Source organism: Tursiops truncatus, chromosome 2 (genome assembly GCF_011762595.2).
Source record: "Tursiops truncatus isolate mTurTru1 chromosome 2, mTurTru1.mat.Y, whole genome shotgun sequence".
In the NCBI taxonomy this organism is placed as follows: Eukaryota; Metazoa; Chordata; class Mammalia; order Artiodactyla; family Delphinidae; genus Tursiops; species Tursiops truncatus.
Genome location: NC_047035.1, coordinates 86,043,251 through 86,068,815, shown reverse-complemented (window position 1 = coordinate 86,068,815; position 25,565 = coordinate 86,043,251). Strand labels below are relative to the sequence as shown.

At 46.8% G+C, this 25,565-nt stretch overlaps 1 protein-coding gene across 1 annotated transcript; it reads left to right on the top strand.

The window, feature by feature from the left end:
* Positions 1-1,588: 1,588 nt before the first annotated feature.
* Positions 1,589-22,326, top strand: LOC117311087 (protein-glutamine gamma-glutamyltransferase Z). The gene is given in 15 exon segments (XM_073799902.1): positions 1,589-1,601; positions 8,776-8,954; positions 9,619-9,868; positions 10,459-10,577; positions 13,202-13,330; positions 13,420-13,597; positions 15,709-15,847; positions 17,564-17,667; positions 18,110-18,352; positions 18,816-19,142; positions 19,575-19,714; positions 21,575-21,708; positions 21,958-22,009; positions 22,011-22,056; positions 22,059-22,326. Coding segments are annotated over 15 exon segments (2,112 nt in total). The 3' UTR covers positions 22,118-22,326.
* Positions 22,327-25,565: the final 3,239 nt, after the last annotated feature.

Sequence of the window (25,565 nt, the reverse complement as noted above, 5' to 3'; positions counted from 1 at the left end):
ACTGAGGAGCACAGCAAATGTGTAGTCATTGGCAACCTGAATTAATGTTCTCTCATCCTGAAGAACTAACCAGAGAGAACTGTGACAAAAATTCATGCTGGGGCTTCCCTGGTGGCGCAGTGGTTGAGAGTCCGCCTGCCGATGCAGGGGACACGGGTTCATGCCCCGGTCCGGGAAGATCCCACATGCCGCGGAGCGGCTAGGCCCGTGAGCCATAGCCGCTGAGCCTGCACATCTGGAGCCTGTGCTCCGCAACGGGAGAGGCCACAAACGTGAGAGGCCCGCGTATCGCAAAAAAAAAAAAAATTCATGCTGAACAACTAAGCCAATGGCAGCTGTGTAGTTTAAGCTCATGGGATTTGGAGTTAGATAGACCTGGGATTGAATCCTGGCTTTCTTCCTTACTGGTATGTGACCTTGGGAAAGTACTTAACTTCTGTAAACCTCAGTTCCCACATCTGTAAAATGGGTGGTATAATAATGGTACCCACATCAAAAGTTGATGAGAGAATTTTATAAGACAATGTAAATAGTGCATTTTAGCACAGTGTAGAGCATACATAAGGCTCAGTAAATGTTAGCCCAGGACATGGCACAGGTAGGGAGGGATATTCTACAACCTCCCCTGAGTAGTTTGTCCCCAGTGCTTAACCAGTAAGTCCAATATATAATGACTGTTTAACACTGTGCTAGATCTTAAGCGGGAGAAACGTGGTCTCTTCTCTCCAAGAAGCTTACAATATAAAAAAAAGAATACACACGGAACAACTGGAGAACAATTAGAACGGACAGTGTAATGTTCAGGGACTCACAGAATATCCTTGAGAAATCAGATAAAGAGTTTGAGAGATGTTACACAGCTGCACAGGTAATTCTTGGCAAAATGGGTTTTGACTGGCATGAGAAGGAGTAGTCAAAGGATGCATCAAGGATAATGTGAGAAAAATGCCTCGTATGGAAAGGATGGATAGAATATAGATGAACAGAGGCGAGAAGCAGGGCTTCCCAGGTTCAATTGTGATGATGCTTTTGGAATGCTTCCCAACACATTTTCCCTTCTTGGTGATTCCTATTTGGTTCCCTTAGGTCACATAGCTTTTAACCCTAGGCCGTGAGGCTGGAGTACAAAATAAGGAGATAAGACATAAGAGAAGCACCTTCTAGATGGAAAGGGAGCTAAAGGTCCTCTGGTCCTGGAAGAGAGAGAAAAGGAGAGATTATGGTGATCATCCGGATGACACACAGAAAGATGAGAAGCCTAGAGGGGAAGACCAAGTATACAAATGACTATTTAGAGTGTGATCAGTGCTGTGAAGGAGAATCCAAGTGTTCCAAGAGAGTAAATATGGGGTTTCAGCTAGTTAGAAAAAGCTTCTGTGAGGAGTAACATTTCTACGGAGGTCTGGAGAGATGGTAGAAAGCGTGATCAGGGAAAGCATGGCTTGCAGAAAGACTTTAATTTGGGAATTTGGTAATTGGGCAAACCACCAAAAGATCAGAAAGCAAGTGAGAGGTAGAACTGTGGGCAATAGAGATGGAGCTGTGGTCAGGGTAAATATGGTGGCAGAACGTGTGAACCACTGGAGCAATGCAAGCCATTGGTGAGTTTGAAGCAGAGGTATGATCCAATCAGTTTAGGTCATATGTGGTGTCTTCAGTCTCCCTGAGAATAATCAAGCCAGGAGTACTGACAAGACTGAGACTGAGTCTGGACTTTGCTATGACAGTTTCTCCGTCGTCATGAATGTCTCCATGAGCATCTTAGCAACAGATGTTGACACATGTTCTGTCACTCAACATGAATCTCACATTCTGAAGGATCATAAATATTATCATTATTACCAGTGAAACTGACAAATGTTTATAGAGAACTTTAAGGCTTCCACAAACACTGTCTACTTTATTCTCAAAGCAGCTCTGTGAAGTGAGCACTACTATTAGCCCCATTTTACATAGGAGTGAGGCTCTGGTCAGTGCTTCCTTGCTGAAGGTCAAATAAAGTAAAAAAAATCTCAGAAGGCCTGGAGCAGTATCTTAAACCAGGTTCTCTAACTCAGACACCTCTGTTCTCTCCATTTGGTCACACGACCTTCAAATAGCAGGTTCCAAACAGCTAATGAAATTTCATAATATTTACAAGGATGAGTAAGAAATCATATGAATTCGGGGGATGGGTGGGGCTAACGAGTTCAATTTTGAAGATATTGAATCTGAAGTGACTGTAGGATCTTCAAGTGGAGAACCCAGTAGACACATATTAAGGGTGTGGAGCCAGGAGAGGATTATAATATGTCTGTATCTATTTTAGAGTTAAAGATCACAAATCCAATGGATTAACCTTAACAGAGGCTGGTCTTTTATCAACATAGAAATGATTTTATGGTTAAAGCGCTTTTTTGTTCTGGAAACTAAATTTAAAGGTTGACTGTATTGGGCTTTTGTCTTTTAGGGGAAAAATCTATAGAGTAAACAGAAATAATATGAGCAGTTAAAGAACATGATTTGCAAAACCATAATGAATATTGATCATAACTTAATCAAATGATTATGACTTAATTAAAAATTAGTGGCCCAATATAGTTGCTTCGCTAGATTCCAGGTGGGGTTGGCAATCATGTATAAGAAGCTGATGTGGGAACTATATTCAATATCCTGGGATAATTAACAAATTGAAGAAGAAAAACCAATAGATGCAGAGAAGGCTTTCGACAAAATTCAATACCCATTTATGACAAAAACCCTCCAGAAAGTAGGCATAGAGGGAACTTACCTCAACATAATACAGGCCATATATGACAAACCCACAGCCAACATCGTCCTCAATGGTGAAAAACTGAAACTATTTCCACTAAGATCAGGAAGAAGACAAGGTTGCCCACTCTCACCACTATTATTCAACATAGTTACGGAAGTTTTAGCCACAGCAATCAGAGAAGAAAAAGAAATAAAAGGAATCCAAATCAGAAAAGAAGAAGTAAAGCTGTCACTGTTTGCAGATGACATGACACTATACATCGAGAATCCTAAAGATGCCACCAGAAAACTACTAATCAATGAATTTGGTAAAGTAGCAGGATACAAAATTAATGCACAGAAATCTCTTGCATCCCTATACACTAATGATGAAAAATCTGAAAGTGATTTACCATTGCAACAAAAGAATAAAATATCTAGGATTTACCATTGCAACAAAAAGAATAAAATATCTAGGAATAAACCTACCTAAGAAGTCAAAAGACCTGTATGCAGAAAATTATGACACTGGTGAAAGAAATTAAAGATGATACAAATAGATGGAGAGATATACCAGGTTCTTGGATTGGAAGAATCAACATTGTGAAAATGACTATACTACCCCAAACAATCTACAGATTCAATGCAATCTCTATCAAACTACCACTGGCATTTTTCACAGAACTAGAACAAAAAATTTCACAATTTGTATGGAAACACAAAAGACCCCAAATAGCCAAAGCAATCTTGAGAAAGAAAAACGGAGCTGGAGGAATCAGGCTCCTGGACTTCAGACTATACTACAAAGCTACAATAATCCAAACAGTATGGTACTGGCACAAAAACAGAAATATAGATCAATGGAACAAGATAGAAAGCCCAGAGATATACCCACGCACATATGGTCACCTTATCTTTGATAAAAGAGGCAAGAATATACAGTGGAGAAAAGACACCTTCTTCAATAAGTGGTGCTGGGAGAACTGGACAGCTACATGTAAAAGAATGAAATTAGAACACTCCCTAACACCATACACAAAAGTAAACTCAAAATGGATTAAAGACCTAAATGTAAGGCCAGACACCATCAAACTCTTAGAGGAAAACATAGGAAGAACACAGTATGACATAAATCACAGCAAGATCCTTTTTGACCCCCTCCTAGAGAAATGGAAATAAAAACAAAAATTAAAAAATGGGACCTAATGAAACTTAAATCTTTTGCACAGCAAAGGAAACCATAAACAAGATGAAAAGACAACCCTCAGAATGGGAGAAAATATTTGCAAATGAAGCAACTGACAAAGGATTAATCTCCAAAATTTACAAGCAGATCAGGCAGCTCAATAACAAAAAAATAACCCAATCCAAAAATGGGCGGAAGACCTAAACAGACATTTCTCCAAAGAAGATATACAGATTGTCAACAAACACATGAAAGAATGCTCAACATCAGTAATCACTAGAGAAATGCAAATCAAAACTACAATGAGGTATCATCTCACACTGGTCAGAATGGCTATCATCAAAAAATCTCGAAACAATAAATGCTGGAGAGGGTGTGGAGAAAAGGGAACACTCTTGCACTGCTGCTGGGAATGTGAATTGGTACAGCCACTATGGAGAACAGTATGGAGGTTCCTTAAAAATCTACAAATAGAACTACCATACGACTCAGCAATCCCACTACTGGGCAGAGATCCTGAGAAAACCATAATTCAAAAAGACACATGCACCCCAATGTTCATTGCAGCACTATTTACAATAGCCAGGTCATGGAAGCAACCTAAATGCCTGTCAACAGACGACTCGATAAAGAAGATGTGGCACATATATACAATGGAATATTACTCAGCCATAAAAAGAAACGAAATTGGGTCATTTGTAGAGACGTGGAGGGATCTAGAGACTGTCATACAGAGTGAAGTTAAGTCAGAGAGAGAAAAACAAATATCATATATTAACGCATATATGTGATACCTAGAAAAATGGTACAGATGAATCGGTTTGCAGGGCAGAAATTGAGACACAGATGTAGAGAACAAATGTATGGACACCAAAGGGGGAAAGCAGCGGGGTGGTGGGGGTGGTGGTGGGATGAATTGGGAGATTGGGATTGACATGTATACACTGATGCATATAAAATAGATAACTAATAAGAACATGCTGTAAAAAAAATAATAACAAAAAACAAAAAAACCCTGCCTTTAATCAAAGGAACACTTTCCCTTAAATATAAAAGTAATACACGTTCAAAGCAAAAGCTTGACCAACACCGAAAAGCTCAAAGTAAAGAAAAATTTCCCATAATTTTACCACCTACAGTTAATCTGTAACGTATTGTTTTTTAAACTTATGTTGCTTTTTAATATCTCATGAATTATTTCCCAATATCCTTTGTCCTTTTGTTGATTACATCAGGATGAGAGGAATAAAGTTTACGTATCCGACTCATTGTAGGATATTTGGGTTGCACTGAATATCCTTATGTTTACATTTTTATACACAAATTATGATTTTTTCTTAGGAAAAATTCCTAAAGGAGCAATCTGTGGATCAAAGGAATTTATGTTTTAAGGCTTTCTTTTATTTTGTAAGAAATGTTGATAAATTGCCCTCAGAAAGGTGTAACACTTTATCCTTCCATCAAGGAGAGGTATACCCATTACTACTGAGCAAATAGCAGCACCTCTGCCTGGAGTCAAGCCACTCCTCATCCTGGCCCTGCTGCCCTCACAGGCTTTTCTCTCTCTCCTCCTCTACAGCCCCACTGCCCTCCTGCCAGATTATTCTCCTCGTACCTCACACATGCAAGCACATATCCATTCAGCAAACATCTCTGAGCACCCACCAGGTAAGGCGGGAGATTGTGGAGGTTAAGATTGTGCCTGGGTTTGATCCCAGTCCTCCCATTCCTGCATGTCAGGGACAATATGAACACCTCCATCCACAGGCTGTAAGGACATAAACGATTTCAGACACGTAAAATGCTTCTGACAGTGGCTGGCATGTAGTGAGTGTTCAGCGAACATTAGCTGCAATTATCAGCAATTAGGAACAATGCTCCGTTCTAGGCAAAGGGGGTCCAGGTGTAAGAAGATGGCCAAGGTCTCTGCTTCCGTGGAACTAATTCTAGATGCTATGAAGTGCTCTTCAGAAAATAAAAAGGGTGTTGTGATGGCAGATGATCATAGGGTGGGAGATGGGGCATCATGTTCAGAGGTCAAGGAAAGCCCCTGTGTGATGTTACCTCTGAGCCAAGACCCGAGGGGGAGACGGGCACTCAGGAGAACAGGGCTGGCTTGGTTTTTGATGTCTCAGATGGCAGGAGCTTTGCATCCCAGAGCTCATTGCAGGCAGATGGCTGTTCTAAATTCTCTATTTGTTTTAAGGCTCATAATACATGGGGATATATTTTGATCCTTTTATATCCTTGTCTTTATCTTAGTCAAGCGCCAGGAGTCATGTGGCCAGGCTTTACATCTCTTACTCGTCATTAACCAGCGTGGGCTGGTGGCCAAGGCGAGAAGGACTTGTGGGCATTGCCATGTTTTTTTTACTAATTGATTCTGCTTGATTTCCTGCTTTGCTGAACCTCTTCCTAATCCTCTTGGCTTTCTTTGCCTGCTCCCTTGAAGGCCCTCCCTTTTGTTCTCTAAAGTCATTGTCTGCCTGACATGAAAAGCACTTCAGTGAGCCAAATGCATAATTATATTAAGTAAAATAAAAACAAAAACAAAAAACTGAGTCCCCTAATGGAGAATGAGTTTTCTCCATGCATTGTATACCTTAGGCATGGAGGGGAAGATATCTTCCTTCTTCCCCCTCCCCTTTCCTTCCTAAACCAATAGTTGGCCTGGGTAAAGGGGAAACTGAGTGGGCTGCCCTTAGGAACAACACTTTGAGCTGTGGGCAGCGGCCAGGAAAAGGCTGCCCCCAGTCCCGTTCCCCACTGTGGAGGTGATGCACACACCTGTGTGCTCTTCACTGCCCCTTTCACGTATCTGATCTTTCAGGATCGAATGGCCATTGGTTGTTATGTATCGGGTGGAGAGGCTTCTGTGAAGGCTCAGTAGGTCCTGGTATGAAAATGCAGGCCCCTCAGGAACAAATGAGATGTATCAGTTTCCACCAGGATCTAGGCTAGTTGCTTTCAAACTTTTTGACTATAACCCACAATTTATATCATGATCCAGTTATATAATACATAAAATTATGCTTGCTTTTCCTATGTAGGGTGCATTGTGATATTTTCTATTCTATTCTTTAAAAAAAGTATTGGCCACATTTCTCTAAATTTCTTTCACGAACTACTAATAGATTAGACGTGTTTACAAAATGTTGTTTAATAACTCACAGGCATCTGTCTTAGATCTTGCCCTGAATTTTCTCGTTCCAATAATATAACTATTTAAGTGCCTGAGTCACATTTAAGAGGTTGAAAAACTTTGTACTATTTGATCCAGTGATTCACCTTTGAATCTGCCTCAAGGAAAAGATTGTTACTAGGAGGGAGGGCCTAGGGACCATCATGCACGTTCTGTTTTCAGCCAGATGTTTGACAAATTTGTGGGAAAGATGCAAAATGAAAGCTGGATTTGATTTTAGACTGTGAAGGAAATTTAAAAACACCTAATCCAGTTTCCTCACGTAAAGAATTAGATGTAATCACAGCTAGTTGAACAACTATACTTAAAGAGTATTTCCTAATGGCTCAGTGTTAACGTGGAACGAGTCTCCAACAATAATACTCCACTGGCCTCTGACTTAAGCCTTAATGCTTAGAACCATCGTATTACCAATGACTTGGACAAAGACCTGGAAGACTGTTTAGCCAGTTCCCAGATAGTAAGATAAAGCGTTTAGGTGAAATAATTAGGACTCAAAAAAAATCCAGCCAGGTAACAAAGATGGGCTAAAACTATCAAAGTGAACACATTTAGTGAAAATATAGAGAACTTATGTGAAGAAAGTTCAAAATGCAAATGGCACAGAAACTGGCTGGAGCAAACATGAGCTTTTCTGCAGCATCCCCAGCCTCTACCCACTAGACACCCGTAGCAGCCTCTCCCCGAGTTGTGACAACCAAAAATGTCTCCAGACTTTGCCAAATGTCCTCTAGGGGGCAAAACTGCCCCTGTTGAGAACCACTGAGATAAACTGAGGTACTACTGGGGGAAAGGACCTAATGAATTTTTATCACCAGCAAAAATAGCAAAGCAAATGCAATCTGAGGCTGCATTATTATCAGTACTAAGAGCAACTACTGATGACCGAGTGCTTACCCTGCACCCGCCACTATGCGAAGGTCTTTACTTGTGAGTCCTCACTTAATGCCCACATGAATTCTAGGACGTAGGAACACCATTGTCACCATTTTTTTGATGTCTAGGGACCTTAAGTGGCTTGCTTAAGGTTTCACAGCCAAGATGGTGAGAGCCTGCACCTTGCCCATTATGCTATGAGAGTTTTAAAATTACACACTAAGTGTACATCCTAGGAAGCAGCCAGTACCCTCATCCACCTGGAATGTGACTGAGAAGCAAGAAATAAGCTGCAAATAACCCTGAGGTGCCCACCCTCCCCCATATCCTAAAGCAGGGACTTGCCTGTAGCTGAGGTCCCAGCCTCCAGTCAGCTCATGGACTTAATTCATACAAAATTCGAGTATACTCTTTCTTCTATCATCAGGATAATAGAGTAATTTTTAGAAAGATTGTCAACAAAAGTGATTAAGAGTACATGGCGGCACTTTGAGGTTAAGTTTCAGTTATCTGGAAATGTTGTGCTGTCTGGGACCCCAGTTCTCGAGCACTGTGGCTCCAGGTCCAGGTCCAGAGGTCACTGGGATCACGATGCTGAAATGCTCTCTGAGGCTGAGTCCTGAGATTAGGGGGCAGGTGGCAGAGGGCTAAGATCTGGACAGCAGTCTTACCCAAGTCAGAGCCAGGTGCCATGAAATGTCAAGAAGTGTCAGGGGATGCTGAGCCCAGGGAGCCACAGCTGGGCAGTGACCTGTCCCCCCGCCAACCCCCGTCCCAGTGGCAGCCTTGGAGCTCAGGTCCGTCGACCTGCAGAACGCCAGGAACAACCAGGAGCCTCACACGCAGGAGGTGGGCCTGCAGTGGCTCATCATGCGCCACGCTGAGTCCTTCACAATCCAGCTGCATTTCAACCGACGCTTCCACTCTGGGACCGACTACATCATCTTTGTGGCTGAGACAGATGAGCCCGCCCCTCCCCAAGACAAAGTTCACCTCAAGGGCCCCTGCCTCTCCTTTCTGAACTTCCACATTTTTTTGTGTGTGTGGTACGCGGGCCTCTCACTGTGTGGCCTCTCCCGTTGCAGAGCACAGGCTCTGGATGTGCAGGTTCAGCAGCCATGGCTCACAGGCCCAGCCGCTCCACGGCATGTGGGATCCTCCCAGACTGGGGCACGAACCCGCGTCCCCTGCATCAGCAGGCAGACTCTCAACCACTGCGCCACCAGCGAAGCCCTTGCCTCTCCTTTCTGAACCGCCCTCCCATCTCTTCTCCTGGGACCCCGGGGACCCTATTAGCGCTGTTAAGAAAAGATTTGGCCAACTCAGCAAACTAAGATTGTGATAATAACAGACAACTTTTAAATACACAACAGGCACTGTGCTAAAAATTCACACACACTAACTCATTTAATCCCTGTGACAAGACTTTCAGGTGGGTACTACTAAGATCCCATTTTACAGATTGAAAAACTGAGGCCCACAGATCGTAAGTGCATGGCCAAGGACACCCAGTGGCAGTAAAAGGATTAGCAAGTGGTAGGAGAAGGTAAGGGTCCTCCCAGTTCCTCTGAAATCGTGTCACATACATTTTGCACCTCACTTTGGGGTCATTCTCTCTTACACAGGACCACAGCCCACCGAGCTGCTGGGAACCCGAGCCACCTTCTTGCTCACCCAGGCCCGACAAGGCAATGTCTGGAGTGCTTCTGACTTCACCATTCATGCCAACTCACTCTTTGTCTCCCTTTTCACACCAGCCAATGCAGTCATTGGTCCCTACACTCTGAAGATGGAGATCTCTCAGGGCCCTGGTCACAGCACAACCCACCCTCTGGGGACTTTCATCCTGCTTTTTAACCCTTGAAGTGCAGGTATAACTTGCTCACAGGTTGTAATTCTAACTGATCCATTGGGAACACTCCGTGAGGATCTACTTAGAAAGCCCTGAAGATAAAATGCTTCACATCTATGCAATGTGTTACCATGTACTCACTAAAAATCATCTTTACAGAGAATTTTTAATGGCATGATGAAAATGTTCATGGTGTGATGTTAAGTGAAATCAATTAGGAAATGGAACACATATGATTCTAATTACATATATGTGCCGAGAAAGAGAGCACAGCCAGAATACACTAAAATGTAACGATGGCTGTTTCTGAGTAGTAAGAAGGGGAGATCTTCATTGTCTTCTTTCTGTCATCCATATTTTCCAAATCTCTATGAAAAGCTTGAGGCTTTTATAACCAAGAAAAGATCATCTTTTTTTAAAGTACAGATTATATCGCTGGCCTCTAGAAAAGCACACAAGCTTTTAAGGGGTCCAGTCTTGATTTCTATCGCCATCAACCCATTGCTTATCTGATTATCCAGCAAGATACTGCCATTACTGTTTTTAATTTTATTACTGTTTGTTTTTTGGTTTGGGGCTTTGCCCCCTCTGCTATTCTTAACTGCTCAGAGGATGACGTCTACCTGCCAAGTGAAATACTGCTGCAGGAGTATATCATGATGGACTACGGCTTTGTTTACAATGGTCATGAAAGAGTCATCACCCCCTGGCCCTGGAACTATGGGCAGGTAACACTGTCACCTGAAGTGGGCCTTAGACAACTCTATTAGGTTATGAAGTGCCACTAACAGAAGTCAGGATGTGCAGTGCTGGACCAATTTCCCTTCCAGTGAGAGGCACAAGGAGGGAAGGGGAGATGTCTTTCCTTCTCAGTTTTTAATATTTTATGAAAAACTTAAAACATGGAGGTTCAGGCTACTATAATGAACCTCCATGAACCTCTTACCTTCAATAGTGATCAATTTATGGTGTATTTTGTTTCATCTAATCAGGGATTTGCAAACTATAGCCTGTGGGCCAGATGTGGCCCACTGCCTGTTTTTGCATGGCCCAAGAGTTTAGAATGGTTTTCATACTTTATAAACTGCTGAAAAAAAGAATTTAAAAAAAATAACACAGTCGGGCTTCCCTGGTGGCGCAGTGGTTGAGAGTCCGCCTGCCCATGCAGGGGACGCGGGTTCGTGCCCCAGTCCGGGAAGATCCCACGTGCCGCGGAGCGGCTGGGCCCGTGAGCCATGGCCGCTGAGCCTGCGCGTCCGGAGTCTGTGCTCCGCAACGGGAGAGGCCACAACAGTGAGAGGCCCGCGTACCGCAAAAAAAATAAATAAATAAATAAATAAAATTAAAAATAACACAGTCATCCCTTAGTATTTGCAGAGGATTGGTTTCAGGACGCCTCCACAGATACCAAAATCCAAGCATGCTCAAGTCCCTTATATAAAGTGGCATAGGCCGCTCTCGCCTTCTGAGATGGCCCACGCTCTGTCTGTGGAGTGTGTTTCTCTCTAAATAAATCCACTTCTTACCTATCACTTTGTCTCTCACTGAATTCTTTCTGCCATGACACATCAAGAACCTGAGCTTCATTAAGTCCTGAAACCAGATACTGAAACCCCTGCCAGGTGGGAGAAGTTAACTGTATGCTGCCACAACTGGCAGGACCCAGGACCGGTTGGAACCAGAAGGCTGATGATGCTGACTCCCACTTACCTCACACCAACCAATCAGAAGAAAGTCCATGAGCTGATCACACCCTCGTCTTTGAACCATTACTATAAAACTCCTCACTACCCCCTCCAGGTTGGGACACTCAGTTTTGAGAGCATTAGCTCTCTGTGGCCCCCTTTGCTTGGCAAAGCAATAAAACTATTCTTTTCAACTTCACCCCCCAATAAATAAATAAAAAATAAAGCGGCATAGTATTTGCATATAACCTATGCACAACTTCCCATGTACTTTTAAATCATCTCTAGATACTTATAACACCTAAAACAATGTAAATGCTATGTAAATAGTTGCTGGCACTGTGCAGCAAATTCACGTTTTGCTTTTGGGAATTTTCTGGAATTTTTTCCCCTAATACTTTTGATCCTATTGGTTGAATCCATGGATGTAGAATCCACGGACACAGAGGGCCAACTGTATTTTGTGATGTGCAAATTATATGAAGTTCAAACTTCGGTGTCTAATAAACAGCATTTCATTGGAACACAGCTATGCTCATTCATTTAGGTATCATCTGTGGCTGCTTTCATGCTACAATGGCAGGATTGAGTAGTTGAGACAGAAACCCTATGGCCTGCAAAGCCTAAAATATTTATTATCTGGTCCTTTACAGAAAAACTTTGCCAATCCCTGATGTATTCTTCCCCATTCCTCGCATCTCATCACTGGATTTTTGGGAAGCAAATTACCATATCATTTAATCGAGTAATACTTCCAAATATAGTTCTAAAAGATGATGACTCTCTGAAAAACTGAGCCACAATACAGTATTATAACTGAAATAATGAACAGCAATTCTTTAATAACACCAAATATCCAGTTAAGGTACACAGCGGGGGACCTTTGACTCTGGGCAACTTTTCTACTCTCAACCACCAGCCGTGGCTGGGATAGTTTCTCTCCGCCTCCCACTGCCTTCTCAGCCCTGTCCACACCCACCAGGAGGGAAAAGTGGGTTGGGGGTAGGAAGCAGGGAGCCTTGCTGAGGAAGAGCAGGTTCCCTGTTCTCCAACAACTTGTGTAATTTTTTGAAACTTAGAAAAATACCAGGGTATTTGGTAGCCAAAAGGGTTACAACACATGTAGCAAATACATGTTGTAGCTGTATGTCATGAGTGTACACTGGCTTCTCCTGTGCTCACACCATCAGCACTGAACCCTCTACCTGATTTGAAGGTTCTCCACGCTCTTCCCCCTCTCCTCACATGCCTGGCCTTATATGTATCCATCCGATCTCTTCCTACTCTCGCAAGTCCTCCAGGAGGAAAATCTCTGAGCCTCTGTCTCTGGTACCCATCCCGCCCAAAGACCTTGGGTGAATGCCTTCACCCTGCTCTCTTCCTGTCTACCTTGTCCTTCCAAGCCCACCGGCTCCAATAGCCTTCTCTGATGCCTTCAGCTGACTCGCATCTTTCCAAATTCCATTTGCATTTTCCATCAGAAACACACAGGTTAGTTCTTCAAAATTCTGAATCTTAACACATTCCCAACTTGACTTACAAGCTCTTTGAAGGCAGGAACTTGTCTGATATTTGGCCCCACCCCAAACGTCGGTGTTACTGACTTGGCTTCAGAATTCTAGACGTTTTTACTCTTCTCTTTGTTCTTCCTTGAAATCCCCTGGAAGTTTGAAGAGGACATGATAGATATCTGCTTTCAGATTCTGAACAAGAGCCTGTACTTCTTAGAGAACCCAACCAAAGACTACTCCCAGTGGAACAATGTGGTGTATGTCTGCAGGGTGGTGAGCGCCATGGTAAGGCCAGAAGCTTCCCCGGCCCTGCCTGAGCTCCCTGCCCCCCACCCCCACCGCACCGCGAAAACCCACCTGTCTCTCCTCTGCAGATCAACAGCAATGATGACAGCCGTGTGCTGCAGGGGAGCTGGAGAGAGGACTACTCCCAGGGGGTCAGCCCACTGGAGCTGACGGGCAGTGTGGCCATCCTGTGACAGTGGGCAGCCAGGGGCGGGCAGCCTGTGAGGTATGGGCAGTGCTGGGTATTTGCAGCTGTTATGGGTACCAGTGAGTGAGGGGGAGATGGGAATGCAGAATCACTTATTGACTCTTCGTGATAACTCTTCGAGGTTGGGCTGGGATTATCTCCACTTCACCTGAGTTGACTGTGGCCTGTCCACAGCCCCATGGCTAAGGAGTGGTGGTCACTTGACTCTTAACCAGCACACTCTATAGTCTCAAGGAATCCTGCAATAACCAGGGAAGGTGTGACCTGCTGCAATCACTCTTCAGTCTCCTTGATGGAGCAGTTAGGCTATTAAAATGGTCACCTGGTCCCAAAGTGGAGGCAAAACTGGCTTGTTTCTGACACCTGCTCAGGATTCTCAGCTCAAGGTGAGCCTGGAGTCAGGGGCAGGTTGAGGGAAGCTTGAGGTGCAAGCAGATAATCTGGAAGCCTGATCTCATCTGTGGGCAGAGCTGGTGGCTCCCAAACACTTCTCAGAGAGATTCTTGAGGAGTTACAGTTAGAGATTGACTACTTTGCTGACTACCCTTAAGGAGCATCCATGTTTCATGCATTATCAGTTATTTACAATTTAGTCCCAAGTCATTGATCAGATTATCTGTGAAGATGAGGGAAAGATGAAAGCACTGTGGTACCTGCCTGTCTTCCCCCAAGAGGCAGGAGTACCTTGCACAGTGCTGCCTGTTACATTGTGATGCTCAAGAAGTGTTTACTGAACCGGTGTGTTGACTCTGAGTTGGAGAACGAGGGAGCACAGAATGGGGAGGACAGAGACAGGGTCCAAAGACAAAGTTCTAGACTTTTCTGAGAGGGGCAACATAGCTTGGCAGTTATGTACAGGTGCTACAGACAGTGGAGGGGTTTAAATATGAGTGTTCAAATCAAGTGACCTCATTTTGTTCATTTGTTTTCACGGGAAAATGCTCAGCACAGTGCCAGTATTTAGTACAGCCAAATTTGCCTTGGACTAGGCAGGTGTTAAGGAGGAGGGCTCAGGCCTTTAGACCTGCAAAGAGAGGGAGAAGGTCTAAGTCTGCATCTTTGCTCCACCTCCGAGCCTCTCCCCACGGCTAGGCCCTAGAGTCTACGACCTTTGAGCGAGGGGAAAGCTGCTCCTGCCAAGTTGCCTCTGGCCACTGGCAGCCCTGGTCTACCTCTCACCAAGGGTTAAGGGTTTGTGAAAGCCCAGGAGCTGTGCTGGCAGTGGATAGGCGACTGTGGACAGGTGGCGTCCTTTGGGGATCTTCAATGAATCGAAACAAAAAGATTGGTCATTCTTAATAGTCCTCTTACATTTCAAAGCATTGTAATCCTCCCAGCAGCCTCAGCGGGCACCATCTGCTCCTAAGCAGGACAGGGGTGGAATAAACCTCTCTCTAAACTCACCTTGCTTGCTTCCACACCTGGCTGTCGGCTTAATTTCATCTGGCCCTGGTCAAGTGTGTGTGGTGGTGGTGGTGGTGGGGATGACGGTGATGTAGTGACTGCTTTGTGTGATTCCTGAGACGCCACAAGAGGGTGCTGTGGTCTTATCAAAGATGGTCATTGCCTCGTACATGCAAGGTTCCCTTCGTCGCTGTCTTCCACATATCTCCATAAGTCTATCTGGCTCTTCTATCTGTGCTTTTATTTCTTTCTTTCCTCCAAACCCTTTTATTTGAGTATAATTACAGATCCAGAATTTCAGAACTGAAAATCATCTAGTCCAACTCTTCATTTTGTTACATATAAGAAGACTAAGGGCCAGAGAAGTTAAGCCAGTTACCTAAGGTCACACAGCTTCTCTTCTGGCCACAGCATAGGTCTAATTTTTTAAATTTTTCTTTCCAATTATCAAATGTTTAGGTTCTCTTTTTTTAGTTTGGAAAGCTGCTGAATGGAAAAATCCCTAAATGATAAATTGAGTTGTTGTTAAGTGACCCTCAAATGATTTCTTTCTCCTGGTGGAATGGAGACTATGGATAGGGCAGGTAGGCCACAAGGTTCTGGGCCTGGGTGAGGTGCTCTGAGGATAAAGGAGTGACAGGTATGGATCTGCAAGAATCTTGGCCTTTTTTTCTCCTCCAGCTTGAAAGTGAGAAAGTATGCTCATGAAACCAATGATTCTTCTTGAAATAAACTCAGTTAGTCCCCATGCTTTTCTTCTCTTTAGTAATGAGATGCTTAGGTGTTCCAACCCGTGTCGTTTCCAATTTCCATTCTGCATACAACGTGGATGCAAACTTGACCATCGACACCTACTATGACCAACAAGCAGAGATGCTGCCAACTCAGAAACAAGACAAAATGTGGTAAGGGGCACTGTCTCCTACAGGTCTCTGCTCCGTGCCAGGTAGGGTAGGAAAATTCTGGCCTGATGCTGTCTGGCCTTGAGGAAATATTGCCCCGTACATTGTTGCCGATGCTCAGAGAATAAGTTCCCCAGCCAGAAAGCTGTTCTGGCTAATCAGAGCATCACATCAAGTTCATTTCAGAGATAGAAGACTATGGGATAATGTATTCTGAAGCTGGCAACCAAATGAATAGGTCGTGTCTCCTCTGAATACTGACCTCAAAATCTGTTTCATCTTACTCTTCCTTCTTTGAGCCTTTCTGTTTCAGAAAACAGAGCACATTTCTCTGTTTCTCTGTCAGGGCAAAGCCAGGACTAGCTGCCTCTGCATATTTCCTTTGGTCTCTGCTGACTTCTCCTCTCCCTGCCCCACTCCCTCTCTGTAGGCATGTGTATATACGTCTGTGTGTGTCTCTGTGTGTCCCTTTATTTTTGGACCTCTAGTTGCTTCCTCTGGTTCCTTTCTCCTCTGCTCTACCCCACATCTGATTTCCTGTTTTTGCTTTTCCAGCCAGTTTCCAGGTGAGACCTTTGAATTGTATGAGAACTAGCTGCTGTCCTTGGAGCTCCCTCCCTCTCTGGGCTCCTCGAGGGCTGAAACTTCTCTGGGTCAATGAGCAGTAGTGTATCTAGGAAGGACATGTCACTTGTGTAGAATTCTGTCTGTGAGCACGTAAGCTGAATCTAATCATGAAGAAACAGCAGGCAAGTCCAAAATGAGGGCCACTCTGATAAAAATAAATAAATAAATACTGTATTCAAAATGTCAATGTGATAAAACAAAGCCAGAAGAACTCTTCCAGATGAAAGGACACAAAGGTTTTTGGTCAACTAAATGCCATGTGTGATCCTGGACTGGGTGGAAAAGAATGCCACAGAGCTGCAGTCCCCAACCTTTTTGGCACCAGGGACCGGTTTTGTGGAAGACGATTTTACCACGGGAGCGGTGGGGCGATAGTTCAGGCGGTAACGCAGGCGATGGGGAGCAGCAGATGAAGCTGCTGCTCACCTCCTGCTGTGCGGCCCAGTTGCTAACAGGCCACGGGCAGGTACCGGGGGTTGGGGACCCCTGCCACAGAGGACATTATTAGCTGACAACATTGAAATATAGACAGTAAAGTAGATAAAAGGATAGTATCAATTTTTTTTTTTTTTTGCGGTACGCAGGCCTCTCACTGTTGTGGCCTCTCCCGTTGCAGAGCACAGGCTCCGGACGCGCAGGCTCAGCGGCCATGGCTCACGGGCCCAGCTGCTCCGCGGCATGTGGGATCCTCCTGGACCGGGGCATGAACCTGTGTCCCCTGCATCGGCAGGCGGACTCTCAACCACTGCGCCACCAGGGAAGCCCAAGGATAGTATCAATATTAAATGTGTGAGGTTGATAACTGTACAAGAGTACACCAGGGAAGATCCCTATTCTAAGAAATCTCCATATCCACACTGAAAGAAAGCTAGTGATAAAGCAAATGGGGCAAAATGCTAACAACAGATGAACTGGGTATATGGGTGCTCTTTGTACTATTCTTGCAACTTTATTATAAGCTTGAAATTACTTCCAAATAAAATGTAGAAAAAAAAAAAGAAGAAACAATGATATAAAGCACTCAGTATAGGGTTTGATACCTGGCAAATCCTCTGAAAACGTGAGTCCTTTTCTCCTTACTGCTTTCTGCAGGAATTTCCATGTCTGGAACAAGTGCTGGATGATCTGGAAAGATCTCCCTCCAGGATACAACGGGTAGCAGGTTCTGGACCCCACTCCCCAGCAAACCAGCACTGGTGAGAGCAGACCATTGTGGAAGGGTCTGGGCTCTGTGGGGACGCCGGTCAGGGTGACTGACCTCGTGAGCAGGAGGCCAGAAAGGAACGATGCCTTTTCCACTTCATCCGCTTTCCAAAGTCGTAGCAGAGACAACTTCAGGTCAGGGGTCTAACTTTGCCTTTGACAGTTGGGTGAGCTGATGAGTCACTGGACCTCTCAGTTGTTTCCTCATCTGTAAAGTAGGGAAGATGAAGGTGATGACTGCTGCTTCCCAGGGTGGCTGTGAGCATCAGATGAATTAATGGGAACTGGAGAGCACCCCATGGATGAGGGTCATTAATGCCACTGCCCCTCCCCATCCCATCTCCCTACCTCTACCTCCCATGGCCAGGACCCGCTGGCCCTGGTCCATATGTCAGCAGCCAAGTTAATGGTCCACAACTCCTGTTCCCTGAACAGGGTTGTTCCACTGTGGCCCTGCCTCTGTAAAGGCCATCAGGGAAGGGAAGGTCCACCTGCCCTACAACACCCCATTTGTGTATGCTGAGGTGAACGCCGATGAAGTCGTTTGGCTGTTGGAGGATGGCCAGGCCCAGGAACTCCTGGCCCATATCATCAGTTCCATCAGGAAGGAAATCAGCACCAAGATGGTAGGGTCAGACCAGAGCCAGAACATCACCAGCTCCTACAAGTACCCAGAAGGTGCCTGGGGCCCCAGTTTTTCAGGGAGGGGGGCAGCTGTAACCTCCTTTGTGTTGCCTCCCAAAGGACATGAGGATGGCTCTCACGTTGAAACTATCACCACCTAACCACTGCCTCCGCAAAAGATGACAAAAGACACTATCCAGTGCTTAAAATCAGGAACTCATTTAACCCAAATTTTTGGCAACTCTATGAGGCAAGGAAATATCCCTGGGCTATATGTGACTGAACTGAGCACCAAGAGATGAAGGGACTGTGATAGAGCAAGGGTTTGAGCCCAGCACCAAGCAACACCAATCGTTCCAGCCATGATGCTGTATTGTCTCCTTAGGCAGCTATTCTTTGTGGCTGAGGCTTCGGGAGGGGACCTGGGAGTTGCTGGGTGCCTTGTTTCCAGCAAGAAGTTCATTGGTCCTCCTGACCCCTCCCCACTGATGTCTTTCCTGGCTCTCCTTTCTGTCAGGATCCTGTGAGGAGCGATCTGTGTTCATGAAGGCCTCCTGGAAAATGCTGGGCCCTTGGAAGGCCTCTTCACCCTTCCTGGACCTGCTGGGGTCTGGGGGCTTTGAGGATCAGCCAGCACAGCTGCAGCTTTACCTGACCAGGAAGGCTGAGTGGGGCCAGGACCTGCTGCCGAAGCTTAATGCCGGGAGTCTGGCAGATAGAGCCCAACCCCAGGGGCCCATCCGCCTGGTGGTGCATTTCTGTGCACAGACCCTGCTGCACGACGGTGGCACCTGGGAGCCCCTCTGGAGACAAATAGTGCGCTTGACCCTGGACTTCGGGGAGGGTGAGTATGAGGCAGGCCTGGAAAGGCACATACAGGGAGGGAAGCTTGGGGCCGTGAACAAGGCACCCCCCCACACACGCACGCACACACACGCATGCACACACATGCACGCACAGCACACACGCGCACACACACACACGTTGGGCAGTGAAGCTGCTGTTGGCAGGAGATTGAATGTCAGGTACTGTACCTCTGATGCCATCCCACCAGGTGAAACACAGCAGTGACCTTGGGGGGTCAGGGGCGCAGGGTAAGCACCATCTGTCTCTCTCTCTTACACACACACACAAACACTTTCACACATGCACATAGACTCATACTCATATTCTCTCTCAAACACAAACTATTATTTCCTCTCTCACACATACACGTTTTCACTCTCTCTTTCCGAGACCCATTCCTGGACTCAAGATGTATTTTGTCTGTGCTTAGAGACACAGTGGCTGCTCTTGCTACCCTACAACAATTATAGAAACAAACTGATGGATGAAAAGCTGATCTGTGTGTCTGGCATCGCCAAGGTGGAGGAGACAGGGAGGTCCATGCTGGGGCCTCCCCACTTATCTACTGAGGTAAGGCATCTGGACAGAGATGGGGCCCAGGGGCCCTCTGACTCACCCAATTCAGGGGCTGGGGGCACAGCAGCTAACAAGGCACAGTCCCTGCCTTGGACACCAAACAGGTGATTAAAGTGCAGTATGGTGTGGTCCCTTGCACTCTGTGCAAAGGGAAGGCTTCCCAGAGGAGGTGACATTTTACAGAAGATGCACAGGAAGACACTCTAGAGAAACGAGGTGGAGTTGAAGGCATTTTAAGTAAGGAAGTAGCTTTGCAGAGGCAAAGAGACAAGAAAGGTGGTATCTGGGAGATGGAGTAGAGAAGACAGGTTTGAGAGAGACTCAGGCCAAATTCCTTGTCACCTGATAAGACAGGGGTGACAAGGAAGAAGGAAACAAATGAAAGGTGAGCCTCACATTTCACGTTCAGAGGCTTGAGTGGCTGGTAAGGCAATTGCATGAGGAACGAATACAGGTGAAGGAAGGGTAAATGGGGGAGGGCAGGGATGACCTCCATGTCCTATAACCAGGGTTTTTCTTCCTCTGAAGGCTCCTTTCCCCACTTTCCCCTCCTACCTGAAGGCCTTGCCCACTGCCTAATCCCCACCTGACTGTGCACCTGGTGGATCTGTGAACAGAACCCTCCACCCCCACCAGAAAGAGATGTGAGTGGCTCCTCATCATAAACCGTCTGGCCACCTGACAGTTTTCACCTGGACATGCTGTGAGGTCATCAGGCCAAGTGATGCCAGGCAGCCTCCGTGAGTGGGGAGGGGGTAACAGTGGGCAGAATCACAAGAGCAGACACAAGCCTGGGGCTGAGGTGAGGGCCCTGCCCATTACACAAAGCCCTGGTTACAACAGGATCCAATGCAAACACATCAAGTGCCAAGTAGGCTATTAATTGGTCCCCATTGCTAAGGAACCCCGGGATGATTTGTGTGATCATGCTGGATGCCAAAGCTATTTTGACCTTGTTCAACTTTGGCACACTCACTAGAGTACAAAGGACTTGTTTCTTTTCTTTGAATTCCAGAGAAGTCAGGATGTGTTCTTCCTTCTCCTCGAGTCTCTGGTTGAGCCAGAACGTGCCCCCAGTATGATCTGGGTGGTCAGGTCATTTCAGTTCAACACTCGTTTACCAAATATCCATCATTTGGCTGGTACTGTGCTAGGCACTGGGGCTCTAGAAGTGAGTAGGATGGATCCCTGCCTCCCACTCACAAGTCAAGGCCATGCTGCCCTATGACACAGACCTCACATGTGATGCACTGAATACACCTGGAGAAACTCAGGGTCTGCTAATGTATATGAAGACAGAGCAGCATGGGAGGAAGATCCTGACTGGGGTCTAGGACACCTGGGTCAGGTCCTTCTCTGCCATTAACATATCCTGCAACTTGGGCCTCAGAATGACATCACGAGTGGCACATGGATGGCACACATGACACCACTTCCTTATCCCATGCCTGTGTCAGACACTACTAATCAATCATGACCCTCTCACTGGCTCTGGATTGTCCTCAGGATCCTTTTTAACACACCATTCCTATCAGCCACAACTAACGGATTGGAGCTGGCACTTAAGTTGAAATCTAATTGCCATCCTGAGCTAGATGACGGGGAGGGAAATAGATTTCACTTGGTGCCAATTCCCAGTTGGTGGTGGCTTCCAGTAGTACTGTGAGCTCCTAAGGCAGGCCAGTGTATGTGTTAACCGTGAATGCTGTGGGCTCATGTTCTCGCCCCTGCAGCGTCTTCGTGCTAAGTGAGCAGTCCCTGGTGGTCATCAGAGGGATGGGGAAGTGAGGTAGCTGAACTGAGTGTGGACATGAGGCCAGTTGCCCATGATAACCCCGTCTTCTCTCCACACAGGTGCCCGAGAGGGCCGAGGTGGGCAAGGCCCTGAGAGTCCACATCACGCTCACCAATACCCCCTCGGTGGCTCTGAGTCACTGCACAATGGTTCTGGAGGGCAGTGGCCTCATCAATGGGCAGATAACAAATGAGTAAGTACCATGGCTATCCACCTGCCTCATGCTGGTTTTAGATAAGGGGATGCCTCGTGGGGTCATAGGATGGTCATAGTCTCCTGGATGCTGCCTCCTTTCCCCCACCTTCCCACCTCCTTGGGGAAGGTTGAGCTCAGTGGTGTTGAGGGTGCGGGGGTGTGGGATGTGCTACCAACGAAGAGAGGAAACCAGATCACCCACCCAAGCAGTTACTCAAGGCTCTAAAAGGCCCTTTTTGACTTTCAGTCTTGGAACTCTGGTGGCCAGACACACCATCCAAATTCAACTGGACCTCTACCCCCATCAAAGCCGGACCCCACCAGCTGCAAGTCCTCATCAGCAGCAACAGATCAAGGAGATCAAGGGCTACAAGTACATCTTCCTTGCTGCAGGAAGGGCTTCTTGAGCCTCACACCCACCTCCTCAGGCCTTCCCAGTCATCCAGCCACTCCCCCGCCCCCCTCCTGACACCCTCTGGGGCCCCCGTACCCCTCCAGGCCCATTTTGCTCTCTTCTCCTCCTGAGGGTGTGGTGTTATCTTTGCTCCTTCTCTGTCCTCTTCCCCCCCTGCCTGGGGGTGAAGGAAGTGCTGTTAGAAGCACTGTGCATCTCAGGGAAGAGACAATAAAAATGCTTTATCTATCATCAGTGTTCCTTTTTGTGTGCTAACAAGCTACTTATTGCTACTGGCTGGTCCTCTCAGCCTGACTGCCACCTGTGTGGCTGGGCCCTCCCTGCTCTTCCTGTCTTCTCTCTCCTCCTGCAAGATCTGCAGCCACAAAATAAGTGCAACGTGATCCCCTCTAAACCACCCTCTCTGGAATCCTAGATCCCAGGTCTCTCCATTTAAATTGTCTTAGTGAGCCCGCAAGCAGAGGCTGGAGGGAGGTCTGGGGAGGGCGGCCCAGACATGCTGGGAGGACACTGTGGCCTGCGGGGACCGGCCAGAAGCTGCTGCCGGCCTGAGAGCCTGGGGACAGTGGGGCAGGGCCCACTCACAGGGGTAGCGGGCTGCCCCCCAAAACAGGCCCCCACTTTCCCTGACCCCATCTCCCCTTCTTGCTCCCTCACCAACTCCCTCTCCTCAACCTGACCTCCTCAGCCTCTCTTCCTTCATTGTGTGTGTTTTTGTTATTTTAAGAACAGGGAGCCACTCTTTTGTATTTTCTTCCTGTGATTCTCTAGATCATTTGTGCTCTTCTTAGATAATTTGGAAAGTACAGAAAAGTGAAAAGAAACAAAAGAAAAATCACCGATAGCTTCCCCATCCCAGAAGAAATCTCTGCTAACATTTGACACTTATCTTTCTGGTCTTTTCCCCCCTTTCACTGTGTTTTTGAAAGTTATTATTACATGGCTATCATCAAAAAGACAAGAGATAACGAGTTTTGGTGAGGGTGTGGAGGAAAGGGAAACCGTGTGCACTGTCGGTGGGAGTGTAAATTGGTGCAGCCACAGGGGAAAACAGCATGGAGGCTCCTCAAAAAATTAAAAATAGAACTACCATATGATCCAGTAATTCAACTGTTGGGCATATAACCAAAGGAAATAAAATCACTATCTCGAAGAGATATCTACACCTCTGTGACACTAGCCAAGATGTGGAAACAACCCGTGTCTGTCAACAGACGAATGGATAAAGAAGATGTGGTGTATACAATGGAACATTAGGCAGCCGTGAGAAAGAAGGAAATCCTGCCATTTGCTACAGTATGGATGGACCTTGAGGGCATTATGCTAAGTAAGAGGTGATTCAGATAGAGAAAGACAAATACTGTATGATACCGCTTATACATGGAATCTAAAAAAGCTGAACTTGTAGAAACCGAGAGTAAAATGTTGGTTACCAGGGGCTGGAGGCAGGGGATTGGGGAGTGTAAGGCCAACTGGCCCGAGTCAGGGGAACACAATCAGATTCACAGGTTGCATCAGACCGAAATTATCCGGACCACCCAGTTCCAGAAACTGACCTGGAGACTTTCCGGACCACCCAGTTCCAGGAACTGACCTGGGGACTTTGCACCCGGCCCAGCCTTCCCGCCTTTCGAGGGGCGGGACTAACGGTCCCCCAGGATACCCGAAAAGACCACCAAATAAGGAATACCCTGCGCCCTCCCAGATTCACCACACCCCTTTCCCTTCTTCCCCTATAAAATCTTGCCCAACCCTCGCCCCGGGTGCGACTTCTCTGGCCCCTTTCTCTCGGACCAGTGAACCTCGCCCGGGAGCGCTCCCTAATAAAGCTCACTTGAGGCTTTCCTCTGTTTCGCGGTGCCGTTTGTTAAGATCCGACCTTACATTTGGTGCCGAAACCCGGGAGGGGTACCAAGCCCCGCGGGTTACCGTGCGGGCCGCTCCTCCCCTCCCCCAGGAGACAACCAGGGAACCTCTCCGATCCGGCAGAAAACGGGGTAAGTCCCCCTCCCTTGTTCCCTCCGACCCCCAGAGTCCCTGCCCACCGGATTCCCTGTCCCTAATCGCGGCTGCGTCAGGGACTCCTCCGTCCTCTCTCCGGGCCTCGGGCAACTGTGGAGACGTCCCAATTGCCTGACCGCTCTCCGACCCTCCGGGCCTCGGGTGATTGTGGAGACGTCCCTATCGCCTGACCGCGCTCCGACCTGCCGTGAATTGGAGACTGAGACCAGGAACGCCTCTCTCCCTCTCCATTCACTCAGGGACAGACTGGGGGTCATGGGAACCTCACAATCGAAACCAGATCCTAAGACGCCCCTGGGGTGTCTCCTAGCCAAGATCTCCGTTGCCGATGGCTTATTTTTCTATTCCACTGTGGCCTGGCCACAATATCCTCTAGACAATTAATCCTGAAGGTACTTTCGATTTTAACATCCTCCGTGATCTAGATAATTACTGCCGCAGGACGGGCAAATGGTCCGAGGTACCCTATGTTCAGGCCTTCTGGTATTTATGCTCCCGCCCTTCCTTCTACATATCCTACATCCAAGCCCCTAATTTCCTTTGACGATGACCCCTCTCCACTAGCCGACCCACCCGAATCTCTCGCCTCTCCCCCCTCCAGAACTCCTCTCCAACCTCCACCCTACCCTGAAGCGGTTCCTCCTCCTCCCGAACCCGCTCCGGCCCATCCAACCGCTCCCCCGCCTCCCTCAACGGTTTCTCCTCCCACGCCCCTTGCTTCGCCAATTAGTGCACATACACGCTCTCACGACTCCCAAGATCCAAATCTCCTCTGCCCTCTGAGGGAGGTAGCAGGAGCGCAAGGATTAGTTAGAGTTCATGTTCCCTTTTCCCTCCAAGATCTCACTCAAATAGAAAAGCGATTAGGCTCCTTTTCTGCCGACTCTTCCCGCTACATCAAAGAATTTCGCTACCTCTCTCAAGCTTACGATCTAACCTGGCACGATATCTTTGTGATCCTATCTTCTACTCTGACCCCTGACGATAGGGAAAGAATTCAAACTGCTGCCCGAAACCATGCAGATCAGGTTCACCTTACCGACAACTCCATGCCTGTCGGAGCGACTGCCGTACCTGGCACCGATCCAGGCTGGACTTATCAGGATGGCCAAGATGGCCGTCGTAAGCGCGACCTCATGATCCAACGCCTCCTGGCTGGCATGCAGGCTGCCGCTCATAAGGTAGTCAATTTTGAGAAACGAAAAGAGATAACCCAAGAACCTAACGAAAATCCAGCTATCTTTCTCAATCGCCTTACAGAGGCTTTAACTCTATACACCCGGCTGGATCCCGACACCCCGGCAGGGGCAGCGGTCCTAGCCACCCATTTTATCACCCAATCAGCCCCAGACTGATTTCCGAAAGAAATTAAAACAGGCAGAAGACGGCCCTCAAACCCCTATTCGAGATCTGGTAAA